Source organism: Salarias fasciatus, chromosome 3 (genome assembly GCF_902148845.1).
Source record: "Salarias fasciatus chromosome 3, fSalaFa1.1, whole genome shotgun sequence".
NCBI lineage: Eukaryota > Metazoa > Chordata > Actinopteri > Blenniiformes > Blenniidae > Salarias > Salarias fasciatus.
Genome location: NC_043747.1, coordinates 6,776,656 through 6,798,738, shown reverse-complemented (window position 1 = coordinate 6,798,738; position 22,083 = coordinate 6,776,656). Strand labels below are relative to the sequence as shown.

The 22,083-nt window shown below is 46.0% G+C and overlaps 1 protein-coding gene across 5 annotated transcripts in view; it reads right to left on the bottom strand.

Moving 5' to 3' along the window:
* sorcs2 (sortilin-related VPS10 domain containing receptor 2) overlaps positions 1-22,083 on the bottom strand; it is a 284,563-nt gene that overhangs the window by 147,391 nt on the left and 115,089 nt on the right. For all 5 annotated transcript variants that reach the window (XM_030086674.1, XM_030086655.1, XM_030086664.1 and 2 more), the window contains exon 3: positions 5,265-5,364. In XM_030086674.1, coding sequence (XP_029942534.1) covers positions 5,265-5,364 — 100 coding nt within the window. The remainder of the gene's footprint in view (positions 1-5,264; positions 5,365-22,083) is intronic.

The window sequence follows — 22,083 nt, the reverse complement described above, 5'->3', positions numbered from 1 at the left end:
GAATTTGCATGAGAGCAGTAAATTTTCCCCGTTACAGCGAAGGCAGACGCCCTCAGCTGCTTTGTCAAGTCTTTATCTCCATACTTCTGACCCTTCTCCGCCGTGTGTGAGAAATGTTCAAACTCCCGTCTGCTTGATGTATCGCTATGCCTGCAGTCATATTTTCGGTGGTTTTCTGTCAGTTCGGCGCTCACTTATCAAGGCGCGTGTAATATTTGACTCTCTAAATGCCCCAGCTGGTTGGAGGATTACGCCATCGGTGTGGGAACTACCGGAGCTCCTGCTCTGTTAATGATCTGCAACGTTCCAGACTCCTGTTAGCAGGCGGACACAGACGAGTAACGAGCGAGAACAAGAGAAAAGAAAGGACCTTCCTCTTGTTGGAGCTGATTATGGGGCCTGCGCTCCATGAAGTGCCACATTAATGGATCACCTTGGATCCCTGACCTGAGCCAGAACATTTTACTGTCCACTTATAAAAAGCTTAAACACATAGCGAAGAGTGATTTCAGACAGTGACTGGGTCAGAAAGCAAGGCGGCAGACACCAGACTGACCGCTCAGGAAACTTCCTTTTAGTCAAATTAGCACCATGAAGGTCAAAAGACTTTTCAGATCATTGAATCGAAAAACTCTTATTTCCCGAGAAGCTCCGCAGATGATCGGGAAGACGAGTGCAGGACTGCGGCCCAGAGGGCGGCTTGTTGGGATTCATCATTCGTCCGTCTGAGATCTGCTGAGGCGGTGATGTTCGTGCAGTTTCATAACAAATTCAGCTTTCCGAGCCTTTAAAAACATCCTGGGTCATCGGGGGCTGCGGCGTCTCGGCGGGGATCAGATTTGCTTAAGCTGTTAATGGAACAAGAAACAAACTTGGCAATACACCGGAGTCGGATGGATTATTTAAATTTGTCGCAACACCTCGTATTCCTGAGGTGGTTTTGACACAAAAGCATTTTGGGGATTTCATGTTTTGCCTACGTCTGCGCCAGTGTTTGTCTAAGATGAATTAGAAGATTCAATTCACAGAATGAGCGAATTCAGCAGAAATAATGGTGGAGGGAATCAAGAGCATCTGTTTCTTTGTGTAACTGTGTTGAAGAAATAGAATTAAGACCGTTTGCTTCATTCATTCGTCTTAATGAGAGATGTTGTCATGACCGTGTTGTTGATTGAGTTAATCAAAGGAGGAACACCTGCCTCAGTGAGCAGGAGCCCAATTCAGACAGAAGATGTTTCTGTCTGATCAGTATCGAGCAACAGGAAGCAGCTGAGACGATCCATATCAACACGTCGAATTAATTTCAGCAAAAAAAACCTACGTTTTAATGGTTTTATGATCGTTAAAATGTAACAGTCACTCAATTGCTCAGTTTTGTCTCCATCGCTACTTACTTATATATAGAACTTATTTCATTTTGGAGTTTGCAAATATTATTTTTAAAAAGCAATAAAGATATAAACTCAATGCAACTCCATTTTCAGAGCATTCAGTCACTTCAAGACACACAAGCAAGAAATTATCTCAACACAGCTGCACTACAGCATTGCAGCACTCTTTCCAGCCATGCTAAAGTCGGTTCCTGCTCTAATTCGATACAAAGCTCGCCACTGTGACAGAGGGGTTGCATCATGATTACTTTTCAGGGTCTTTCCTTTCAGCCTTTGAGGAGGTTTTGACACACTTGACATTACAGCGTTCCACTCGTTTGGCGTCTGGTGAATCTCGCGCCGGCCTGTCAGAGGAGCGAAGACACATTTCGTCAGCGACGTCTTCTTCCCAGTGTGTCCCAGTAGCGAGGGAAGGGGAGGTATGGAAGGAGGGGGCCGTCTGTCCCAGCGCCACATCAGCAAAGTAACAGAAACACCACTTCGGTTAGCAAAGAACCAGCGGATAAGCACCACTAGAAAGGAAGTGTTTGGGTTTCAGACCACGATTAGCAAACACTCCAGGTTTCATTTAGGGCACTAAGCACTCAACAACAACAAGGCAGAGACTCGAGCTTATGTCCCTCAAGAGACGCCTCTTCCAGATGATTGCTGAGGGAGTCTGAAAGTTCATTTACGACTCTGATGGCGGTGGAAAGGGTCAAGGGTCCTCGGGTGCCCTCTCTCCTACAAAGGATCCCGGGCGTCGACAGAAGCTCTCAGTAAAACGTTGTGGAGGCAGAGAGAGTGGATGACATTGTCTAGGTCTGAAGGCTCACCTCTCTTTTTAATTGCCTGGAGCCCTATTGATTAGCGGAGGCCCCTCGCACCTTCTCTGTGCGATCGCCTTTGCACGGTGTGTAATCCCCGCTCAGAGCTCGCACACCCGCTTGTCTGCCGCTTTCTGATGTGATTAGCGGTATTGACGGAAATCTCTTTGGATTTGTCTGTGTTTGTTTGTGTCCGGGGGCGCCCTCAATCTGGACGCCCGAAAGGAAGGAAGCTAAGATTTGGCAACAGATTTGTGTATATTTGAAACTCCACAGCGAGAGAGATCTGAGCGGGCAAACACTGCAAGGCCAAGATTTAATCAGAAGGTGGAGTCAGAGCATGGTGGAGTCTGCTAGGTGTCAACAGATGGAGCGCAGAGGCCATAAAGACTCTTTGTTTGCTTCACATCTTCCTGATTTAACTGGTTAACTGGTGGAAAGACAAGAGATGTGGTTCAAGGTTTCCTTAAAACCAACAGGGAACTAAAGACAGGCAGAAAGTGGACTGTGATTTGGGGCTCAGTCGTGGAGGGAAAAGAAAGATTATTTTTGTTGTAGTAGGATCTGCAGTATTGGATGAACAGTTTATGGCAGACAGAGGATTTGTTTTTTCTTTCAAGATTTTGAATCTGATGTTGGCAGCAATTAGGAGCTCGGAGCTATTAGGAGCTATTAGGAGCTATTAGGAGCCAATGACCGGGTCAAAATCCAGCCCATCATGCCATAAAGCAATGTCTAACTTAATGCTAGGTATAAAATAAACTATTAGAGAAATATACCAGCCTCAAATAATATTCTGAACTGGAGATATCAGGTGTCAAACATACCCAGCTTAAGACTTACTTAACAATAAAATGGCAATATTAGATCATTGTCTTAACTCTCTTACTATACAGCTCTGGTCTGACCTTCTATGACATTTGACCAAGAAATGGCAGATAGAATTACTGCATGGATGGAGATATGTCAGCAAAAAAAAAAAAAAAAATATATATATATATATATATATATATATATATATATATATATATATATACATATGAGGAAAAGTTTAAGATCGTCTGCATAGAGACAATGTTTTTGCAAATATTGGTAAAGCATTTGTCCAAAGACTTTAATTCCGTTTCGGCTGATTTTTCTGATTTCTGCTGCAACGCCACATGAAAACCTTCACACGCCGCTTCCAATAAAGAGTCCTGCACCTGAGCCTCCACCGTGCCCTCCGTCCCCTCTCAGGCCTGGAGGTGTGTTTAAGCTGCAGCTTGATTCCCAGACGTCCCGCTGTCACAACATGCTCTCTCACCGCCAGTCACTCTCCGCTCTCCCGTCCCTCCCGCCGCCCCGAAGGGAAATTAAGATGACTCCATTCCCATGCAATTAAATGCTCTCATGCTGTCTGGGGCTCCACTATTCACTTTCTGTGTGTGTGTGTGTGTGTGTGTGTGTGTGTGTGCGTGTGTGTGTGCGTGCAGAAGATAAGATGGCAGATCCACCGCTGACAGTTTGAGTAGGGACTGGAGCAGAAAGCGAGAAAAGTGACGATATCTAATCTCCCTCCATCTCGCCATTGATTGGAGGAACTCTGGACCCCGGCGATAACGTGCGCCAATTAGATCGTCCGCCACAGTTGGCAGTCCGCTCGCTCCTCGGCTTAAAGTCACCTGCCGTACCTCCTGGCTCGCACTTCAACTCTTTCGTTAGAGTTTTGAAGCCGCCGGCAGACTGCCTGAGTAAAATCACTGCATGTTGCTAGAGGGAAAAAAAATGTACCCCAAAAAATAAAGAAATTTTTAAAAAAATGAACAAACACCAAATTAAAAACCAGGGAAACACCAACTTGCCAAGAATGATTTGAAGTGTCTGCCGGCGCGGCAGCAGCTGTGTGGAGCATGAGGACTGATGATTCCACGTCTCAAATGAGATGTGATGCTTCTTGTTTCGGCTTTTTTGAGACATTACTGCAGTGGAAATTGTGTTGCTTTGGGCTCATTCATTCTCAATGTCCCTGGGTTGGAGCCATTGGACGTAGGTGGATATCCTGCACGAATCCCTTTTTCCTGCCCAGAATTCCTTCGCATTCATCAGATTGTGCAGATTTCTGCAGCAATTTGCATAGTCTTTCATTTTATTCAAATTAAATATCTTTTTTTCTTCTTTAATGCCACATATTCATGTCACCATGTGCAACAAAACACTATAAATTCAACCGAGAGATTTTGTTCATTGTGGAAAAACACCCTTCAGAGCTTTCACTTGAAACCGAGGAGATGCTAGCATGCTAGCAGCAGACTGTGCTAAAGACGGGGCCGTCGCTCTAATTGTAATGTTTTCTCTGTTGATATCAGACGGGAAGTTTTGTTTATCCGCCGTGTGAAGCGCCGCACAGCCAGTGAAAACACTTGTGTAAAGTCTTGGGAGGCTCCGGAGGAGCTTTCTTGATCTGGAGAAAATAACTCTAATGACGCCGTCAGGGAATCGGTCTGAGTGCAAACCGAGGAGCCCGGCATGCTGGGAGTTCTCGCAGAAAGAGAACGTCTAAAATAAGACTCTCTCCAGCTGCATGATGGGAATTGAAGGAATGCAGGTCCTGAGGGCAGTGACTCACTTCAGCATCTACAGCTTCACTTCATAATCACTTCTGAAATCTGTGTGGGGAAAGTCCTCCAGCAGGTTTTGAAGAGGTGGATTAAACTAACTCTCACTTAAGTGAACCAACGTTTGTCTGTCACTGGTTTTTCTAGGACCCGGAATACAATTTCCACTCAGTTCTCTTAAAAGACTGCAATTTCAATACAATATAGAGCTGTTTGTTAGGCTACGTCGTGAGGCATGCTGCTAATAATACAATAAATCTACAGGAAGAAAAAGCAGCCTCGTCATCTTGTGCAAACAACTGTGGAATATTATTGAAAAGTCAAAATCCGAATGCAAAATTTTTTGCAGAAATCCCTTCCCATAATCCTCCTTTCAAAAATTCCTCCACACCTCTGATTCAGACGTGGAAAACCAAAATCGACTGAAGCCAGGAAATTCTGAGAGAAGCACATCTGCAGGCGATCCTCCTTACCTTTTTCTTGTTGGTTGGGCAGATGTAGAAACTGGTCACCACGATGGTCGTCCCTGGCATCAGGTTGAGTTTAGTGTAGGTTGTACCGTAGTCAGTAGACCTGAAGACAGGCAGAGGAGGAAAAATGACTCTTAGAATGTTTTGGATTACTTTACATTCACAATTCATTCATTGATATAAGATTGGATACAGATTCGAGATCAGGACTGCTTTGACACCTCCTTTCTGTGCAATACACCAACATTTCTCTGTGTTTGCTAACTTCTCCTGGTCTTACCGCATTGCACTGTTTTTATTCTGTATATTAAAACAGCTGTGGGTCTCTGGAAACCCCCGTCTGTTGACATAACCCAGATCAAATCTGCAAAAAAAATCAGGAGAAAGCGCAGCCTGCTCAGTCTCTCCACCTGCCCTGGAGGCATTATGTGAGCTCTCTGTTCACCATATTACCGATTTGCGGAGCGCGGCCTGAGCCGAGGTGACAAATCAGAAATAGCTGGGAAGGCTGTCAATGCCAAAACAGCCCGGGGCCAGCGATGAGCTACTGACCAATCCTCAGATCTGGCAGCTTTAAGAGCAGGTACGGAGTGCAGAGTGCGTTTGGAGATTGATAGCAAACTGCTGGAGAGCCTCTCCGCTCCGGCTCGGGCCCACCCACAGAGCCCAGCAGGTTTTGAAAAACGACGCAGGTTTTGGCACGGCGAGACTGCGGCGAGGTGACCGCTGATGGATAATTAATGTCTGAAACGGCCGTCAGGGACACAGACTGGAGAGACAAGCTACGGCAAAGAAAAGCTCCCAGTACTGCCACGAAAACAGCTGATAAGGTTTAATTTCTATTATATGGCTGAAGCTCAATTGCCTTCCTACTGCTGTGATTATAAACGTCAAGCATTGCTTATATTCAATGCAAATTTGCCTGATTTAGAAAATCCCCACTGCAAAATCTACTGCCTTTACTCTGATTATTATGACATTGTCCCCACTGAAAAATGTCATTAAATGTTAATCCATCATATGAACATGTGCAGAATACATATTGAACAAGACTTATTGAAATGCAATAATTTAATTTTCCATGGAATGTGCAGTATTGCCCTGCAAATTCAAAGTTGCAGAATTTCAAGTATGTGCAATAAATTGGAAATTATTTAAAAGATAATGTGCAATTGGCTGGTGAAATTTAGATAAACTAACTTGAACCTGGTAGAAATGAAGAAGTAGTCAGAAAATCAAGAGAAAATGACCAAAAACAACCTGAACTGCTGCTGATGGAGACTGTAGAGAATGTAAGAAACATATCTGCACTTATGCAGATGATGGTATAGTATTAGTAAATGTACCAAAAAACTTTTGTATGTTTCATAAAGTTGAATTTTCCTTGTTCACAGAGACTGGAAAGTATCCTCACTCTCAGTGCCTTTATGTAACTGAAGATCTGAAAAAGCATGAAGGTTCAGTGTCTGACCTTGAAAATGACTCAGTGATACTGGAACGGTACAAGGCGAATTCAAGAGAAACTCTTATCTTCTGCTCCATTTCAGACACAACTTGCCACTGATAAATCAGCTGGTTTAGCCTGTTGATTGTGCATTTTTCTTATGTTTAATTCCGCAGGTTTTTTTTTCTGTATTTGAAATCAAAATGCAGCCATGAGACGACTCTAAAACGGCCCATGGTCCGTCGCATATTTGCATTTTCCGTCTGGTTTCACCAGCAGCCCAGATTGCGGTGGAAAGGAGGCGCTGCAGCTTTTCGCAGAGGGTTGAGGGTTCAACAGGAGGGAGCCTGGAAGAGGAGGTCTTGATGAGAGAGAATGATGAGCCGGCACGTCAGCCTGGTTAAGGATGAGAGGATTTACTCCTTCACACAGTGGGACACCAACCGCCGACACACACAGAGACACACACACACACCACAATGAGACACGCACACATGAATCCCTGCCAAGCCGTTCAGCAATCAGCTCTGATGCAGCTGCAGAAAATGGAGTGGCCTCGCAGGGGCCAGCCATTTCTCCGCGGTGAGCCGCCGCGTGTTTTCATCTCCCCCCTCCCCCGCCGGCCCGCGCTCGCCGTTTAACCCGGGATCGCTGGCAGGACGCGGACGGATCGCTCAGCCGACGGCCGTGTTAGCGGGCCGGGCCTCGCGGCGGGAAGCGGCTCGAGTCTGCGGCCGATCAACAGACTCTCAAACACGCGGCGACTTCAATAACTCCTCGCTGCTTTGCAAATTTAAAAAAAAAACTACAAGATGAATCGCATTTGTGTCACAACCGTTTATCGACCTTGAATCAGTTTGAGCTTGTGGGATTATTTGCGTTGACGCCTATTAGCTCATATCTAACAGCTCCAACATACAGGGTCCGACAGCAACCTTTCAGGTTAATATACACACTTTACAGCTTCATAGCTCGACTTTCTAGATGAAACAGAACTCTACACTGAGCTATAATCTGATCTGACAAAGACTTGGGCTCCAAAAAGTTTGTTCAGGCGATCATTAAAATCGGTGGTCGAAGCTGCTGAAAATGCAACTTTGTAGAATTAGGGGAGTTTTTTTCCATATTGTAGATCTCTTGAACAATCCTTTTCCAGTCGTCTTTTGTCGGTGGTTCGGGTTTAAACTAATCTCCTCCAAACAGCTTTTTTTGCTTGCTGCCAACAGATTATAGAGCAGTTTCTTGTCCTAATGGTTAAAAACTGCCAGGTGCAAGATAGATCACTCCAGCTGATAAAGGAAAAACAGATTAAACCACTTTCTGAAAGTTTGTGAATCTGAAGCCTGTAATCATGAATCTGTGTTTTCCAATAGTGTATCACTGAATTCAGCACCTGATGATTCACTCACGTATTTCACAGTGTTGAATAATATTAAGAATAAAGCTCAGAGCTAAAAGGAAATGTATTCGTTTCTCACTGACTCCAGGAAAACATGGATCAGTCCTCATTTTTGGCGGTTTGGGAGTTTTTAAACAGTCTAAATCAGCGTCGCTCAGAGGAGTAGGAGGCACTGACTGAGCGTGACGCTGCAGAGAGCAGAGAGTGATGGTCTCTCCGGCAGCTCGGAGGCCTCTGAAGCCTCCGAAGCCTCTTCCTGTTGCATATTTATAGTCCTTCATTAGCAGGAGCGTAATGAGAGGCCGGGGTTGGGGTGGGCCTTCTGCCCAGAAACACAGCTCAACATCTGGACCTCCGTCGTCCCCCGCGCCCCATCGCTCTGCCCTCACGTCTCCTCGCCTACAATGAAGCCGGCATCTTTACATCCGTCCAGATGTGAGGCTCGACGCCGTCGAATGAGTCAGAGCAGCTCTGCCACATGACGTGAGCCGGAGGAGCGTTTCCCAAATTAAAGAAGCTACACTCAGATATCCTTTACATCTGTTGGAACAGGGTTAGCCACAGAGACTCCTCTGGTTAAATAAATACTCAGAATCCCAATTCAGGGCCTTTATTGTTGTAGTTTCGCTGCAAAAGACGCCATTAAAGTCATAAATTGGCTCAACTTCAAACAGCATGATGTGATTTCAGCTGGGTGTGGAAGTTAAATGGTAATGTGACCTGTGGAGGCTGAATCCATCGATTTAAACCTCTTCTCAGAGCACATTTCCAGGCTCTGGTACCTCGACAGACATCTTCACGCTCGACTCATTAATTCACACTACTTAAACGCAATAAATCCCAAAACTGAAAAACTTGCCAAGAATGTAATTAAACAGTTAAACAACCATAACTGAGAGTATATATCCTCAATAAATAACCATGTCGCCAATGATGCCCATGTTTTTGTTCAGAAAACTGCAGAAAAATATCTTCTATTTCCAAGAAATACAGCCAGTAATGCAGTAAATATATCACTGCAGTGCCTACATATCAAATGTTATTCTGAAAGTGTGTTCAACATTTTACTGCTCTGTTAGTTGTTTTTAGGAATCACTGATATCACATTTTTTACGGGCATGTTGACGCTATGAGCCCCTAAAGCAGCCTTGAATTCTCCAGTTTACAACTTGGGCAATGCATTAGCATGTAGCATTGCTGGTGCCTGAACCACAAAATGTTGTTAGCATGTAGCATGTAGCATGTAGCATGTAGCACAGCTCATCATTCCAACTCTGCAGGTCCAACTCTGGTGTTCAAACTGGTTTTGTCTCCCCTTTATATATATCTAGAACACAGTTAATAATCTGATTAACTCAATCAGACCTGATGCTGGTATCAATAACAGTGCATCCCTGGTAAATCTGATCAGTACTGACTTTATTACATTTAAAAATGGTAAATTATTACACTATCGTCCACTGTTACATTACTACAGCCTCACCTGACCTTCATCTGACCGGCTGTGAGTGTTGCTTCGATCTGCTGGTGAACTCTGGGTCACGCTGTTGCGTTATTACATCAGTAATGATCATGTCTTTCTTGTTTTTATACTTTTTATACTTAATAATCTGTGGGCTGGATTCTTGTGGGCCACACGTTTGACTCCTATCTGGAGAAAACCAGTAAAAGAACCGTGGAAAACTCACAACTGGTCACATAATAGAATAATATATGCGTTCCGTTGATCTGACATTGTTCGATAACGTCGTATTGAGTACCACTAAACTCCTAAACATGACTTCAGAGCAGATACTCCAAAATTGTAATGAGCTCTTACACAATCCCTCATTAAAGGAAGCGCGCCTGGTGTCGCCCATCAAAGCGGCTCGCCGGAAGGCAGCATCGAGCGGGCTGAACCGAGCGGCAACCCAAAATGGCAGCAATGAAACGAGGAGTCAGGGGGCCAACGGAAAGATGTTACACCGTTAATAAGTTTAATATGGAGGCCGGGTGGGGGTGGCCGGCGAAAGTCAGCAACCTTATATGGCAAGAATAATGATGTTAAGTTAATAGGGGAGCTCATTCCGCGCTGTCTGCCATCAAGACCTTTGGATTAATAGACTGGTCAGGAGCTATTGTAGATTAATGAGGAATAATTACCATGAGAAGTGTGGGGAGCATATTAGGGGGGAATAAAGGCACAACCGGAAAAGAGAGAGAGAGAGAGGAGAGAAAAGTGACAAAAACGACTCAAAGTAAGTCATCAGTGTTAGTCAAATTACGTACTGGCAGAGATTACCCTGTATTATGTGTCTCATGTGACAGAACTGCCAGTCTGGCGAGTCGTTCTTCTATCTTCACGATTTAATGAAACACGAAGGCTTAAACAAGTCCCCAGAGACGCGATCCGTCCTGGTACAAGCCAATCAGCTGAAATAATACCAGCGGAAGGACGTAAACCGATCGCCGCGGACAGGAAGAGCGGAGGGAGAGGCTGGATGTGACAGAGACAGACACCGCGGGTGAAATTGTATTTTCCTTGATGCGCTTGAGAAAACAGAGAAATGTGGAAGCACTTTAGGGCGGCGACAGGTGCTGATTCAGATTTAATGTCCTAATATGTCAAGGTTGCTCCCAGCGCCTGACGTCTCGGGGGAAGAGAGAAATGGAGGGTGTCAAGCGAATGCGCAATGAGACAGAATCCCCAAAATACAGAGCAGGAGGGGAACAGGATGAAGGATCTGAGAGAGGCAGTTTCTAGGTAAATCCACCTGAAGATCTGCAGCATGTTAGGCTAAATGACTGAGAGGTGATGGACAGGAAGCCTGCAGGAACCCTTCAAGGACTTCAATCAAGAGCGGAGCTAATGAAAAGGTTCAAACGAAGAGAAGCGGAGCAGAACATGTAGCGTTGAAAGAGCTGCACCAGGTCTGATTCCTGCTGAAAGCTGAGGACAGACGCCAGCATGCCCTGCAAGCCTGAATCAGCGGTAAACAGCAGCGCTCTCCGACTATTAGCAGCAACAAAGTTCACCACCGATTTCCTGAGAAGCGGATATCTGGGAAGAAGCCCAACACCCAATGAGAGGCGGATCTACCTGCGACCAGAGTGATGAAGCGCGGGGCGAATCCGCTTCCCGGCCAGGGTATCAGTCACCGCCGCGATTAGCCGCGTCGCCGTCCGGTCCCTGCCAGATTCCGTCCAGCGCGGGTTAAAGCTGAGGTCAGGAATCATCATAAAGATCTGAGCGCGCCCATCTTTCTTTTTGAAGGAGCGGGGAATTAGCCGGGGATGGCCTCCGCTGATTTATCACGCCGGAGGTAATTGCCATGACTTGTGTTGGGAAATAACTGCTGAGGAAGCGTCACCATTAGCGCTGAAGCTGATTTACCGCGGTTAAAAGTAAGGCGTCATAAATACCCGGGGACAGATCGAGCTCTCAACAAGTGTGACTCGTTGGCTTCTTCTTCTTCTTCTTCGGTGGAGGTGAAAGTGATGAGCTGATTGGGGCTGAAGACACAGTGAAGCTACGCTAAGCTAAGCCTCACATAAACAGGTCAGCTGTGCTTTCTGGCTCGCTGCCTCTTTTAAAAAGGCCCATTCAGGCTTGACTGCAGCTATTTTTTTTTTTCATCTTTTTTCTTCTTTTAGAAAGCAGACCACACCTCAGTGTCATCTATCTGTTAATTTCCCTTCTTTTTACATCGGTGCAGTGGCTGTGGATGATAGAGCTGGGGGAGTCTCAGGTGTAGCCCGGACAAAGGCTTTACGGCCATCTGCTGTAGCCTGATTGTGTCAAAGCCGCGGTTTCCCCGCCAGCAGAACGGACCGCTGAATGATGGAGCACATTTTTCAAAAAAAAAAACTTACAACAGGCAGCTAATGGCAGAGCTGTGAGGCCGCATTGTTCGCATGAAAAATGTGTGAGCGCTCCTCTCAATCCGTCCACATGTCGGTGGTTATCTGCTCGTGACAAAGTCAGACAAACAGAGTCTTAGCGCTCTGTCCCATTAGCGCGAGTGTGAACCAGAGCCGACTGGGAAAGCAGCGAGACGACCCGACACCGGGCCGACTGGAGCAGAGCTGCCAACAGATCTGCTCTGAAGCGATGGAAAAGGCAAGGTGCTGGCGTTGACTGATCTGAAAACGACGACGACCGGCGGAGCGCAGACAGATGTTGACACTGAGGTCTGACAACTGAAGAACTCCTCAAAATGAAAACTTCACAAAGCCTCATATTTAAAGCCACGAATGACAGGAAAGGAAGTGTTGGACCTCCTAATCCGAAACGGATTTTATTCCCAGCTGAAATACATTTTGCTCTACATTTGAACATTTTCATAGCCATTTAGCTCATTTTAGTTATTTTGGACTTTATAGCTAGTTAGTTGTTGGAGCTGTTTTAGATATTTTGGCTGTCGTTTCAGCTTTTTCAGACCAAGTTTTATCCATTTCACGACCAATTTACATTAAAAAATGCATTGCTCTTGGATTTTAATTGCAGAAAACTTTCCCACTTACACTGCGACGTTTTGAAACAATGTCCGTTTCCCATCCATGGTGCATGTGGACAGGTGCAGCATTTCAGAAAAGTTGTGTTTTCAGGCTATGATCACTGTTGTCGCGTGAACAGACAACCGTGATGCAATAACAAGTTTGCTATTTTCACTTGAAAATGCTGTGTTAACAGAGCTTCAGTCGTATAACAGTTTTTTTTTTGTGTGTGTTCTATTAATTCTAGATTTTTACATGTAAACTGTTTTAGCAATTAAAGCTACTGTAGATGTTGAAGCTACTGCAGTTACTTCAACCTATTCATTTTACACCTTTTTAGTCATCTTAGCTGCTTTTGTTTAATCTTTTTTTATCTGTACCTGTTCAGCTGTGACAGCCATCGTGGCAGTTTTTGCCACTTGGCATTTTTAGATGCTATAGAAGTTACTTTGCAAGTCTCACAATTTTAGGCATTTTAGCAATTTTAGACAGGATTTCTGCTGAAAAACTGAAAAAAAAATAAATCATTTCATTTAGCAGCTTTACCCATGATACCTTTGTTAGCTCTATGTGAGCTAAGTTATTATTTTATTTAAGAATTAAATAAGTCTAGTCCAACTTTGACATAAGAGCAACTCGGATAATCAAGATAAAAATGTTTCTTTACATAATTTACTTGAAGGCTGCAGAGAGAAAGTATTTGGAAATCAGTGTTGTTCGTCTTTTATCTGGGGGAATGTGGAGTAAACCTCAGACTTATTAGAACAAAAAGGTCTGAAAAACCACCTCCCACATGAACAGTCTGTTCCAGCAGGGACTATGAGGCTTAGATTGAATTCTGGGAGGTTTGTTTTTTCTGCTCACACTTGCATTTCTCTAAAGGATGCAAAGTAAAACGATGCCAAATTGCTGTTGTTATACACAGCGGATTATGCAACATTACTTTCATCACTTCCGTGACAATGCAGCGCTCGGTGATGCAATGCATGTGGGATTATTACAGCCGCATTTTCACAAGCTTTCTCCAGCTTCCTATGAAATGCACAAAAGAGCCGAAGCAGCAGAAGATCTTCCCTCTGATGTATTAATCAACACCAACAAAAGAAATGTGTTTCAAGGGGGACGGGTTGCTTCTGAAGCTCGGTCTCACGCCGAGTCTGGACCCTTCAGAGGTCTTTGGTCCCCCGCTGTGGGGAGACTGGATTCAAACTGTTACTAAAACTAGAAGAACTTTTTCATGTGGTCTCAGTAAAACTTGCTCAGAGCGCAGCAGAACACAGAGGAAGGCAGCATTCAAATATGAATGCGCCAGACTTTGAACAAGCCAGATCAAGGCTGACGAGAACAATCAAGACCAAAAAGTTACCGTTTCGGTTAATAAATGTGAAAATGGATTTTGAGGTACGAATTGGAGCAGAAGCAGATCAAACTGATCAGAAGAGCAGGATCTGCAAGGAACTGGACACCATCTGGCAGAGCTCGGTGAAGAGATCGGCTTTCACAGGTGTGCATGCTTCATCATCTCTGCACCCAGGTCACACATGCAAACTCCTCAACCTCAGACACTCAGGCCAGGCTCACGCCACGCTCTCCTTCTCCACCCTCAGTTCTTGAAAAGTGTTGGAGCAAACGCTGGATTTGAGCCCTTCCTGTGCTTCCATTGCGCCCTGAGGCCTGTTGTGTGTAATCCAGCATGGATTACCTGGAATACCCTAATGTCTGGCATTCTGTAAAGTGTAGGAGTCGACACTTGTAAGCAGAACTGGAAACTCGCGCAGGCTCGTGCTCCTGCTGCAATATCTCACGCCGTATGAGGTAATTTATCTCATTTGCATTAGAAACACAATACGTGGAAGATGTGGGCTCCGTTTCTTTTTTAGCTTAGTCAACAGCGGCTGAGCAGCAATTGGCAAATTGCATCTGGAAGTGCCTCCTACACTGCAAGTAGCCGGAGCCGGCAGTTAGCCAGGATACAGTGATTCATGCTCGGTAAGGGCACTTCACAGCGGCGGATAGTCTCTTGAAGTGCACAGAACCACTGGAGCATAGTTATCAGGAGCGGAGCGCCGCTGTCATTTCAAAAGCTGCTTATGGAAGTCCCCTGACAGGCCTTTTTCAATCCACTTTTCCTCCCCCCCTGTTTGTAAGGAGAAATATTCCATTAAATACATCAGCGCCGGATTGCCTTTAATGGACGGGCTTTCTTCGGAGGTCGCCGTGTTATTCCGCCATTGATCGCGTCTCTTCCGGGCTCTGTGGCGACTCGCCGGCCTTGCCTTGTCAGCTTTGATGACAGTTTGTTTGGATCTTTGTGACAAGAACAGCTGAATAAAAAGGAATGATAGAGGGGGGAAAAAACAGAGATATGGAGGTCGGCGTGGCCTCGGGGTCTCCCCAGATGGACCTCCGTCAGTCTGCCGCTGTCAGCAGGGACCATGACGGCGCTCGGCGAGAGGCAGTCAGTCAGACGGCTCTCCAGCTTCCTGTTGTCACATCGCCTCAAACATACATCTCACTAACCAGTCCCGTGTTTTACAGAGCTTACCCTGTCCATGTACTGCTAATCAATGACGCAACCGTGTTAAAAGCAAAATTTAGCACAACATATTAATGAGTGTTTTAGATTATGTGAGGTTATTGTGGTGATGAGCAGCTTTTTATCCCCCATTTTTCATAATATGACAACTTTAACATGTCAAACTAGCCTGAGCCTGGTTAGCTTCACGCAGCAGTGACGTTTAACCAGTCAAGCACACCGCTGAAGTTAACCCATCCCACTGTAAACACTCCGTCCCTCCATCTTCTGCACCTCTGTATCCTGGTTGGGGTCGGTGGAGCCGGTCGCAGCTAACAGCTAATGCTGCATTTCCCCAGTTTCCACGGAGACGGACACAAGTTGTACCTTGGGAGCCGCTTCCGAAGAGTTGCGTTGTCAGTGGCAACAAAGGTTTTCCAGTTTCAAATGAAAATGTTGCATAAATGAGGCCTTAAAGTCACCAAACAACCTCTCGTGCTTGTTTTAGGACTGTGGGAGGAAACCCACACGCAGGAAGAACATGCAAACCCCACGCAGAAAAGAACTGGCTGGTATTTGGAAATTCATTGGTTTAATTATTTTATATTTTCAACCTCCAGGGTCCTCAATCCTCTGAGGAGTAAAGTTCAGGGCATTTTGAGTTTCTATGGTTCAGTGACAACTGTTCCATCAGCGCCTTGAGTTTTAATTAAAGTTCCACCCATTAAAGTTTGCATGTTCTCCCTGTGAGAGCTTAGCATCACTGGTTCCTCTGAGGTGGACGTCGGTGTGAGTGTGAGTGTGTGTGTCTGTGTGTGTGTGTGTGTGTGTGTGTGTGTGTGTGTGTGTGTGTGTGTGTGGGAGCCGGCATGACGGACGGAGAGCGTGGCGCTACACGACTACAGGAAGCGTAATGCGCCCTGGTATCCCTTCAGAGAGCGTTTCCCGTGCTTCTTCCTCTGTAATAGAACTGTCATGCGACGTGCAAACCCCTGTCATAAACCCATCTGACGCACGCACGCACACACACACACACACACGGTCAGGGAGCGCTGTTCTCCCGCTCTGGGAGCTGCAGCGCCGCACCCTGATTAAAGAAAACACGCTTTCACACTTATGTGATGTTGAGCAAACAGGTTACAATCCTCAAAAGCCAACTAATAAGCGAGTGTAAATCCACTGACTGAAATGTGACAAATGTTGATAACAGCTCTGCAACAAGTCCCCCCCCCCCCCCCCCTTCTTCCTCCCCCCTCTTCCTCCACAGCCCGCTCAAACACTTCTCTCAGGCTTCCTGCTTTAATGTGGTTAAGCTCTCACTCGGCGGAGACACCAGAGGAACCATGAGCCGCCCACCGCCTCTCGTTTGAGCCGCCTACCCCCCTCCCCCCCCCCCCCCCCCCCCCAACCCCCGTCCCGGCCGACTGGAGCAGAGGAAGGGGCTCCGGATGGGGACATTTATCTCCGTGACACTCCCATCAGCACAGCCGGGGACACGCACCCCGAGCGCCCGCACAACCCGCAACCCCCGGAATCCGTCGGATCCGGACGGTTGGACTCGCGTTCCGTGTTTTCATGCGCAAAGCCAAAAGCCGGCGGATAAAAACCGGCAGATTCCCCGACCGATCTTGGCCGCGAACGCACAAACAGACGGCGCCGTTCGCAGCCCTCTCCTCTCCTCTCCTCTCCTTTCAATCGGCCCATTGTGCAGATGATCCCGTCGCCCCCTCCACACTTTGTTTTGTTTTCCGAGCCGCAGAAGCACAACAGAGGAGGCGCAAACACAAAGACGAGGCAGACTGACTGCTCTTTCTGGGAATGTTGAGAATCCTTCCTGCTTTCATCATTAATATTCTTGTCTTCAGGCGAGATTCTTCAAACCAGTTGCTCTTCTTGGTGATTACTGAGCGACTGAATTCTCCCGTCGCCATCAGAGTTTTGCGTTGCTCAGTTGTTGACATGCTCGATCTCGATCATGTGCTGAAGGGGGTGAAGCAGGGTGGAAAGACAGTCAATGTAATGGATCATGTGAATGAATATAGAAGTGCTGAATTTTAGCATTCACAAACAAAATAGTAGTTTCTGCAAGTTGTGCTTATGACCGAAGCCGACTAACATATTGTTCACCATATTAGACAATTTACTGATGCACTCTAATATTGTTCAGTTTATTGAACAGTATTATTTCTGCATGGATTTCATAAAACAGTCTCAGACTTTGATCCATTTGACCCATGCTACTAACCCTCCTGGGTCATTCTGACAATAAACTGTGATAAATGTTCTGAATTCTCATTTACTGGTTAGTTTTACCAAGAAACCCCCCAAAACGAGCTTTTTCTGAAATCTGTTCCCACACCACCCTGTTAAAACGCTCTTTACAAAGTAATTTAACATGTTGCGTTAAAACATTGAAATCTTTTAGTTTTCAGACAAGTTTTTGATCCATACAGTCAATTTCATGGTTTTGGGTGAGAAGACTTTATCTTTGGGAAAATACTGGATTTTGGGAGGTAGCATTTGTGCTTTAACATGTTTCTTTACCGGCTCCAGTGATGACCATAGTCTTTTCTGCTGCTCCGTTGCCTCTGGAAGCCATTGGAAATGTCACTGAATCTCTTGAGCTTCCACTTTTGGAGACTTTAGTCTCTAAAGCGCCACAGAGGAAAAAAGACTTGAAGGTTTTTGCAACTGAAACATCAGTTGACTGAGTAAAAGTCAAATCTAATGTCTCATTTAGCTGCCTCGTTTCCCATTCAGGTGCAGAAAAGCAGAAATTCTTCCGGTCTCACTGATCAGAAGGAGGATCTCTATGCAAACACAAGAGCAGAGTTTAATTGGAGCAAACTGGTTCGACTCCCGTTCATCACCTGGCGTCCGTCTCAGGGGCTTGACTTCAAAGACCTCCGAGCTGACTCCTGGTTGGAGGAGCGTGGCCCCCACCGCCCCCCTGCTGGGAGCTGATGCTCGGACCGCCTTGGGGCATCTCACAGCGGTCCACGTGAAGGGCAACAACGCCGCCTCGCTGCCAGGGATCAAGGGCAGACGTCAAGACAATAGAACGGAGGTGGTGGAGGAGGAGCTTTGATGTGTGGAGAAGAGGAGAATCTGAGTGTTTTCAGACGGCGAGGATCTGGCTGGATCCATACAAACCTCTTCATATGTTTCTCATTCTATTTGAAGCATATTTTAGTCACCTGAGCTGAAAGACATTCAGAGGATTTGGCTCCGTATCCAATCAAGAAAATCTATTTTTTCCAGCTTTTTGTTTACATTAATTTCTTTTTCTTCTTCTTTTTTTTTAATCTCAGAGACCCGACCTTTGACCCGGAAAAGGGCAAGCCCGACAAGATTGTCAGACACCCACACGTTTCTGGGGGTCAGAGGTGAGACCCCCCCCAGGGGAGCGGGAGGCTCGGCGCTCACATCAGGCGGCCCAAGGACAAACCAATTTGTCTCAGTAACCAAGTCTGACAGGATGGTGGACTAATCAGCCGACGCTGACGGCTGCTCGCCTGCCAGTCGATACGTCACCAGATCCAGATGTGCCACGGAAACAGTGGCAGCAGTTCCTGAATGTGGTCCTGATCCCGGGAGGATCTTCGCTCTGGAAGGCAGTAGAACTTCCATGAAGATAATTACAAGATTCTCAAGCACTGAGTCCTGGATTTATTTTTTTTTCTTTCGGTATACAAATATGTAAAAAGTGAACAAATCTAAGGTGGAGTCAGACATCATGAGCAGAGCTCAGAATTTTAGCATTAAGTTAAATCGGACAAAACAAGCGGGTTTATAAGTCACAAGTTCTTACTGAGCCACATTTTTACCTTAAATTAAAATCTTCACCTATAAATGACACCTACTGACTTCACTTGGCTTTATTTCATTTCTATTTCCTGCTTTTTTCCTACTATTTGCCAGGCTAACAATGCCACAAATACATCTCTGCTTGAGACAAGCACTGGTTCCAACTAATTCTAAAGAAAAAAAAATCTATATATTTGCATGTGATGTTGCAGGAGCTGCAGGAAGCCGAAGCTAAAGAGCCTCACGTGGCTGTAAAGCCGCGGGTAGCGGATCGAGAACGAGAAAAGATTCTGCTGAATGTAAAAACACTTCTTCCAGTTAATTTGGGGCTGTCAGATTGTTTTGACGTGTCGGTTTGAACGCCGTTTGCCGAATCTGTAAACCTACAGCCTTCCCTCGCTGTCTGAGGGGTGAACGTAATCCCCACCCGGTGACTTTCCTCCCGTAGCGTTCGCCGGGACTCGCTCTGGATCAGCCATGTTTTTTTTATTGCTTATCTCTCCTGCTATTCATATGCAAAGAGAAAGATCATTGCTGGCAGCTGACACAAGCAGAATTACTGATAGAACACTGTCTTTCTCACAGCCGGGCTGCGTTTCGGGCGGCATCCTCCACATGAAAGCGAAAGAAAGGGGAGAAGCGGGAGAAGGAGCACGCTGCTTTTCGGTAAGTGGGCTGATAACTCCGAGAGAAGCTAAGCGTTTTCCCAGGGGGCCGAGGGAGGGAGGGGGGTGTGTTGCACTCTGCGGAGCCCTCACATCTCCTAATCATCTGTCACCCAACACCCCCCTCCCCGGTACACAGCGTCTGGGCTCAAACAGCATGCTGAAGGAAGAAGCAAACAGCATCCCGGGTCCGGATCGATACAGTTCAGTCCGGAACACGGACAAGTCCTGAAATATCTCAATTTATTGAGATATTTCAGGACTTGTCCGGGTTCTGGACTGAAAATCCAGATTCATCTTAAGCGCTCCTCCACCTCTACCAGATGTAATTGGAAAAGTCTGCGTGCGTGTGTGTGTGTGTGTGTGTGTCTCACATGGAGGCCCCGGCTTATCTACATGTCAAGATGTGTGGGAGGTGCAAGATTGGCTTCTGACGCTCTGACGCAAGAATTTCTTCACGAAAGAGCGACACCGCTTCAAGAAGACGTGGGAACCAATATCAGGTGTAACAGATCTGGATTCCGCTGGAAAAACCAGCTTTGGGGTACAGAGATTACAGATGATTAAACATAATTTTGTCCTCACCACAGAAAATCGCACCAGCATGTGACTGCATTTCACATTTACTGGAACATTTCAGTTTTAATATTTCTAATGTGTCTCTATAGATCAGTTGAGTTTCCTGGCTTCTCAACTGGAACCAACCACCAAAATATATATAAAAAAAGACCAAAAAGCTGATAAATAACCTCAGCTTTTGTGTTTTACTTTTAGCTCTCATAAAGAAGTGCAAAGTCCATCCAGTGTATTGTGTTTTCCACTTCACACACCTTCGACTGCACCTTTCACTGTGAGCTGTTGGTTTTTACTCACACTTCCGATGGTGGAATATGAAAAAAACTTGTTGAAAACTGTCATTCATGGTGTTTTCTGCCACACTGGACCTTGTGTCTGGATTGCTTGATCCAGCAGAACTCAACTTGTTCCAATGGAGTTTACTGGTCAGGCACCAGAGCGACTTGACGAGGTTCGTGGGTTAACCTGTTGCGTCATCTAGCAAAAAATTTTTGTTGTTTTTATATAAAACAGACAATGACATTTAGAGCTCACAATTTTAAAGAACCAATGCAAATATTTTCAATTTTTAAGTGAAAACAGTTGCCAACTGGTGGCCTGGCGTGCTAACGAACAATTTTTTGCATTCCTGTTGCTTCCGTGTAAACGAACATCGTTTTCAAAATGTTGTTGTGTAAATGCAAAACTTGGGAAATAAAAAGGATCACTTGAATCAGGCACTGCGGGTGGGTCTTAAGCCAAACCCTGCACCAAAAAAACCCTGTTCTGTGAGCCAACTGCGAGAAGTCATCCATCTCTTCACCAACCAGCGTAAAGACAGCCGCAGCCTTGCAGCTCCCGCTGCCGCCGCTGCTTCTCCTCCCCGCCGCGGAAACTTTCAGCCATAAACTCCTCTCATTTGTGTCATTTGCATTCAGTCGCGGCGGCGGAATCAATCACTGGTACGGCGGGGAGGAACAGCTGCGACCACAGGATGAGCTCGATTATTTCTGCACATCAGGAGGAGTTTTCTGTTCATCACCGTCATCTGGACGGCACTTTGAATTCATTAATAAGGGATAAAAACACCCGTAATGGCACAGCAGCGGAGAAAACTGCCTCAATGTCACATCTGATGTGACAGAGTGGGCGTTTTTGATGAATTTGATCCAATCTGTGCTCTTTTTCTGCACTAAAAACAGGAATAAAGCGATATAAATGTGATATAGGGGTGTGTGTATGTAAGCGGGAAGGAAAATATTAATGTATTTTTCAGGAATATGAGATCCGTCAATATCTGCTTGTTGTATTTTCTCAAGGAGCTCTCCGCGGTGCTGAGAGTTCCCGACTCGACGACCCGCCGACAGCCGCCTGGCTCCAATTACACACAAAGCCCCGCCGAGGGTGGCGAGCCAGCGCCGCTTTAGCACCTCGCCGCCTCGGGAAGCGCATTCGGACTCGAACGTGGTGGGAGGGGCCGAAGAACGTCGGCGGTCGTCTCATTTGTGTAATTGCGTTTAAAAGCGCGCTCGCCTCCTGACGGGACAAGCAGAAACATAATGGCCGAAATTGCAGACGTGCAGGCTTTTTGCAAGCGTGAGGTAATAAGATAAGAGAGTCGCTGGCTGGAAATCAAGAGTGACTTCACCTGATGGAGGATGTTTTCCTCTCGGCGGCCTGCAACATGAAGAGGGATCAACAGTGTCACGCCGCATCAGAGATTTCACTGGGAGATAAGGGTCGAGCTGAGGCGAGGGCTTTATGAGACCGGAGGGGAGGGGAGAGGAGTGTGAGAGGAAAAGATGGAGGAGCTGAGCACGTCCACGACAGAATCACTGACAGAGCAGGAAGGTAAGACGCCACAGACGATGTGTAAACATGAGACTTTCCTCTCATAAAACGACGCGTTTTCACTTGAAAGGTTCTGCTATTCTCGGTTGATCTCTGGCAAAATGCAGGCT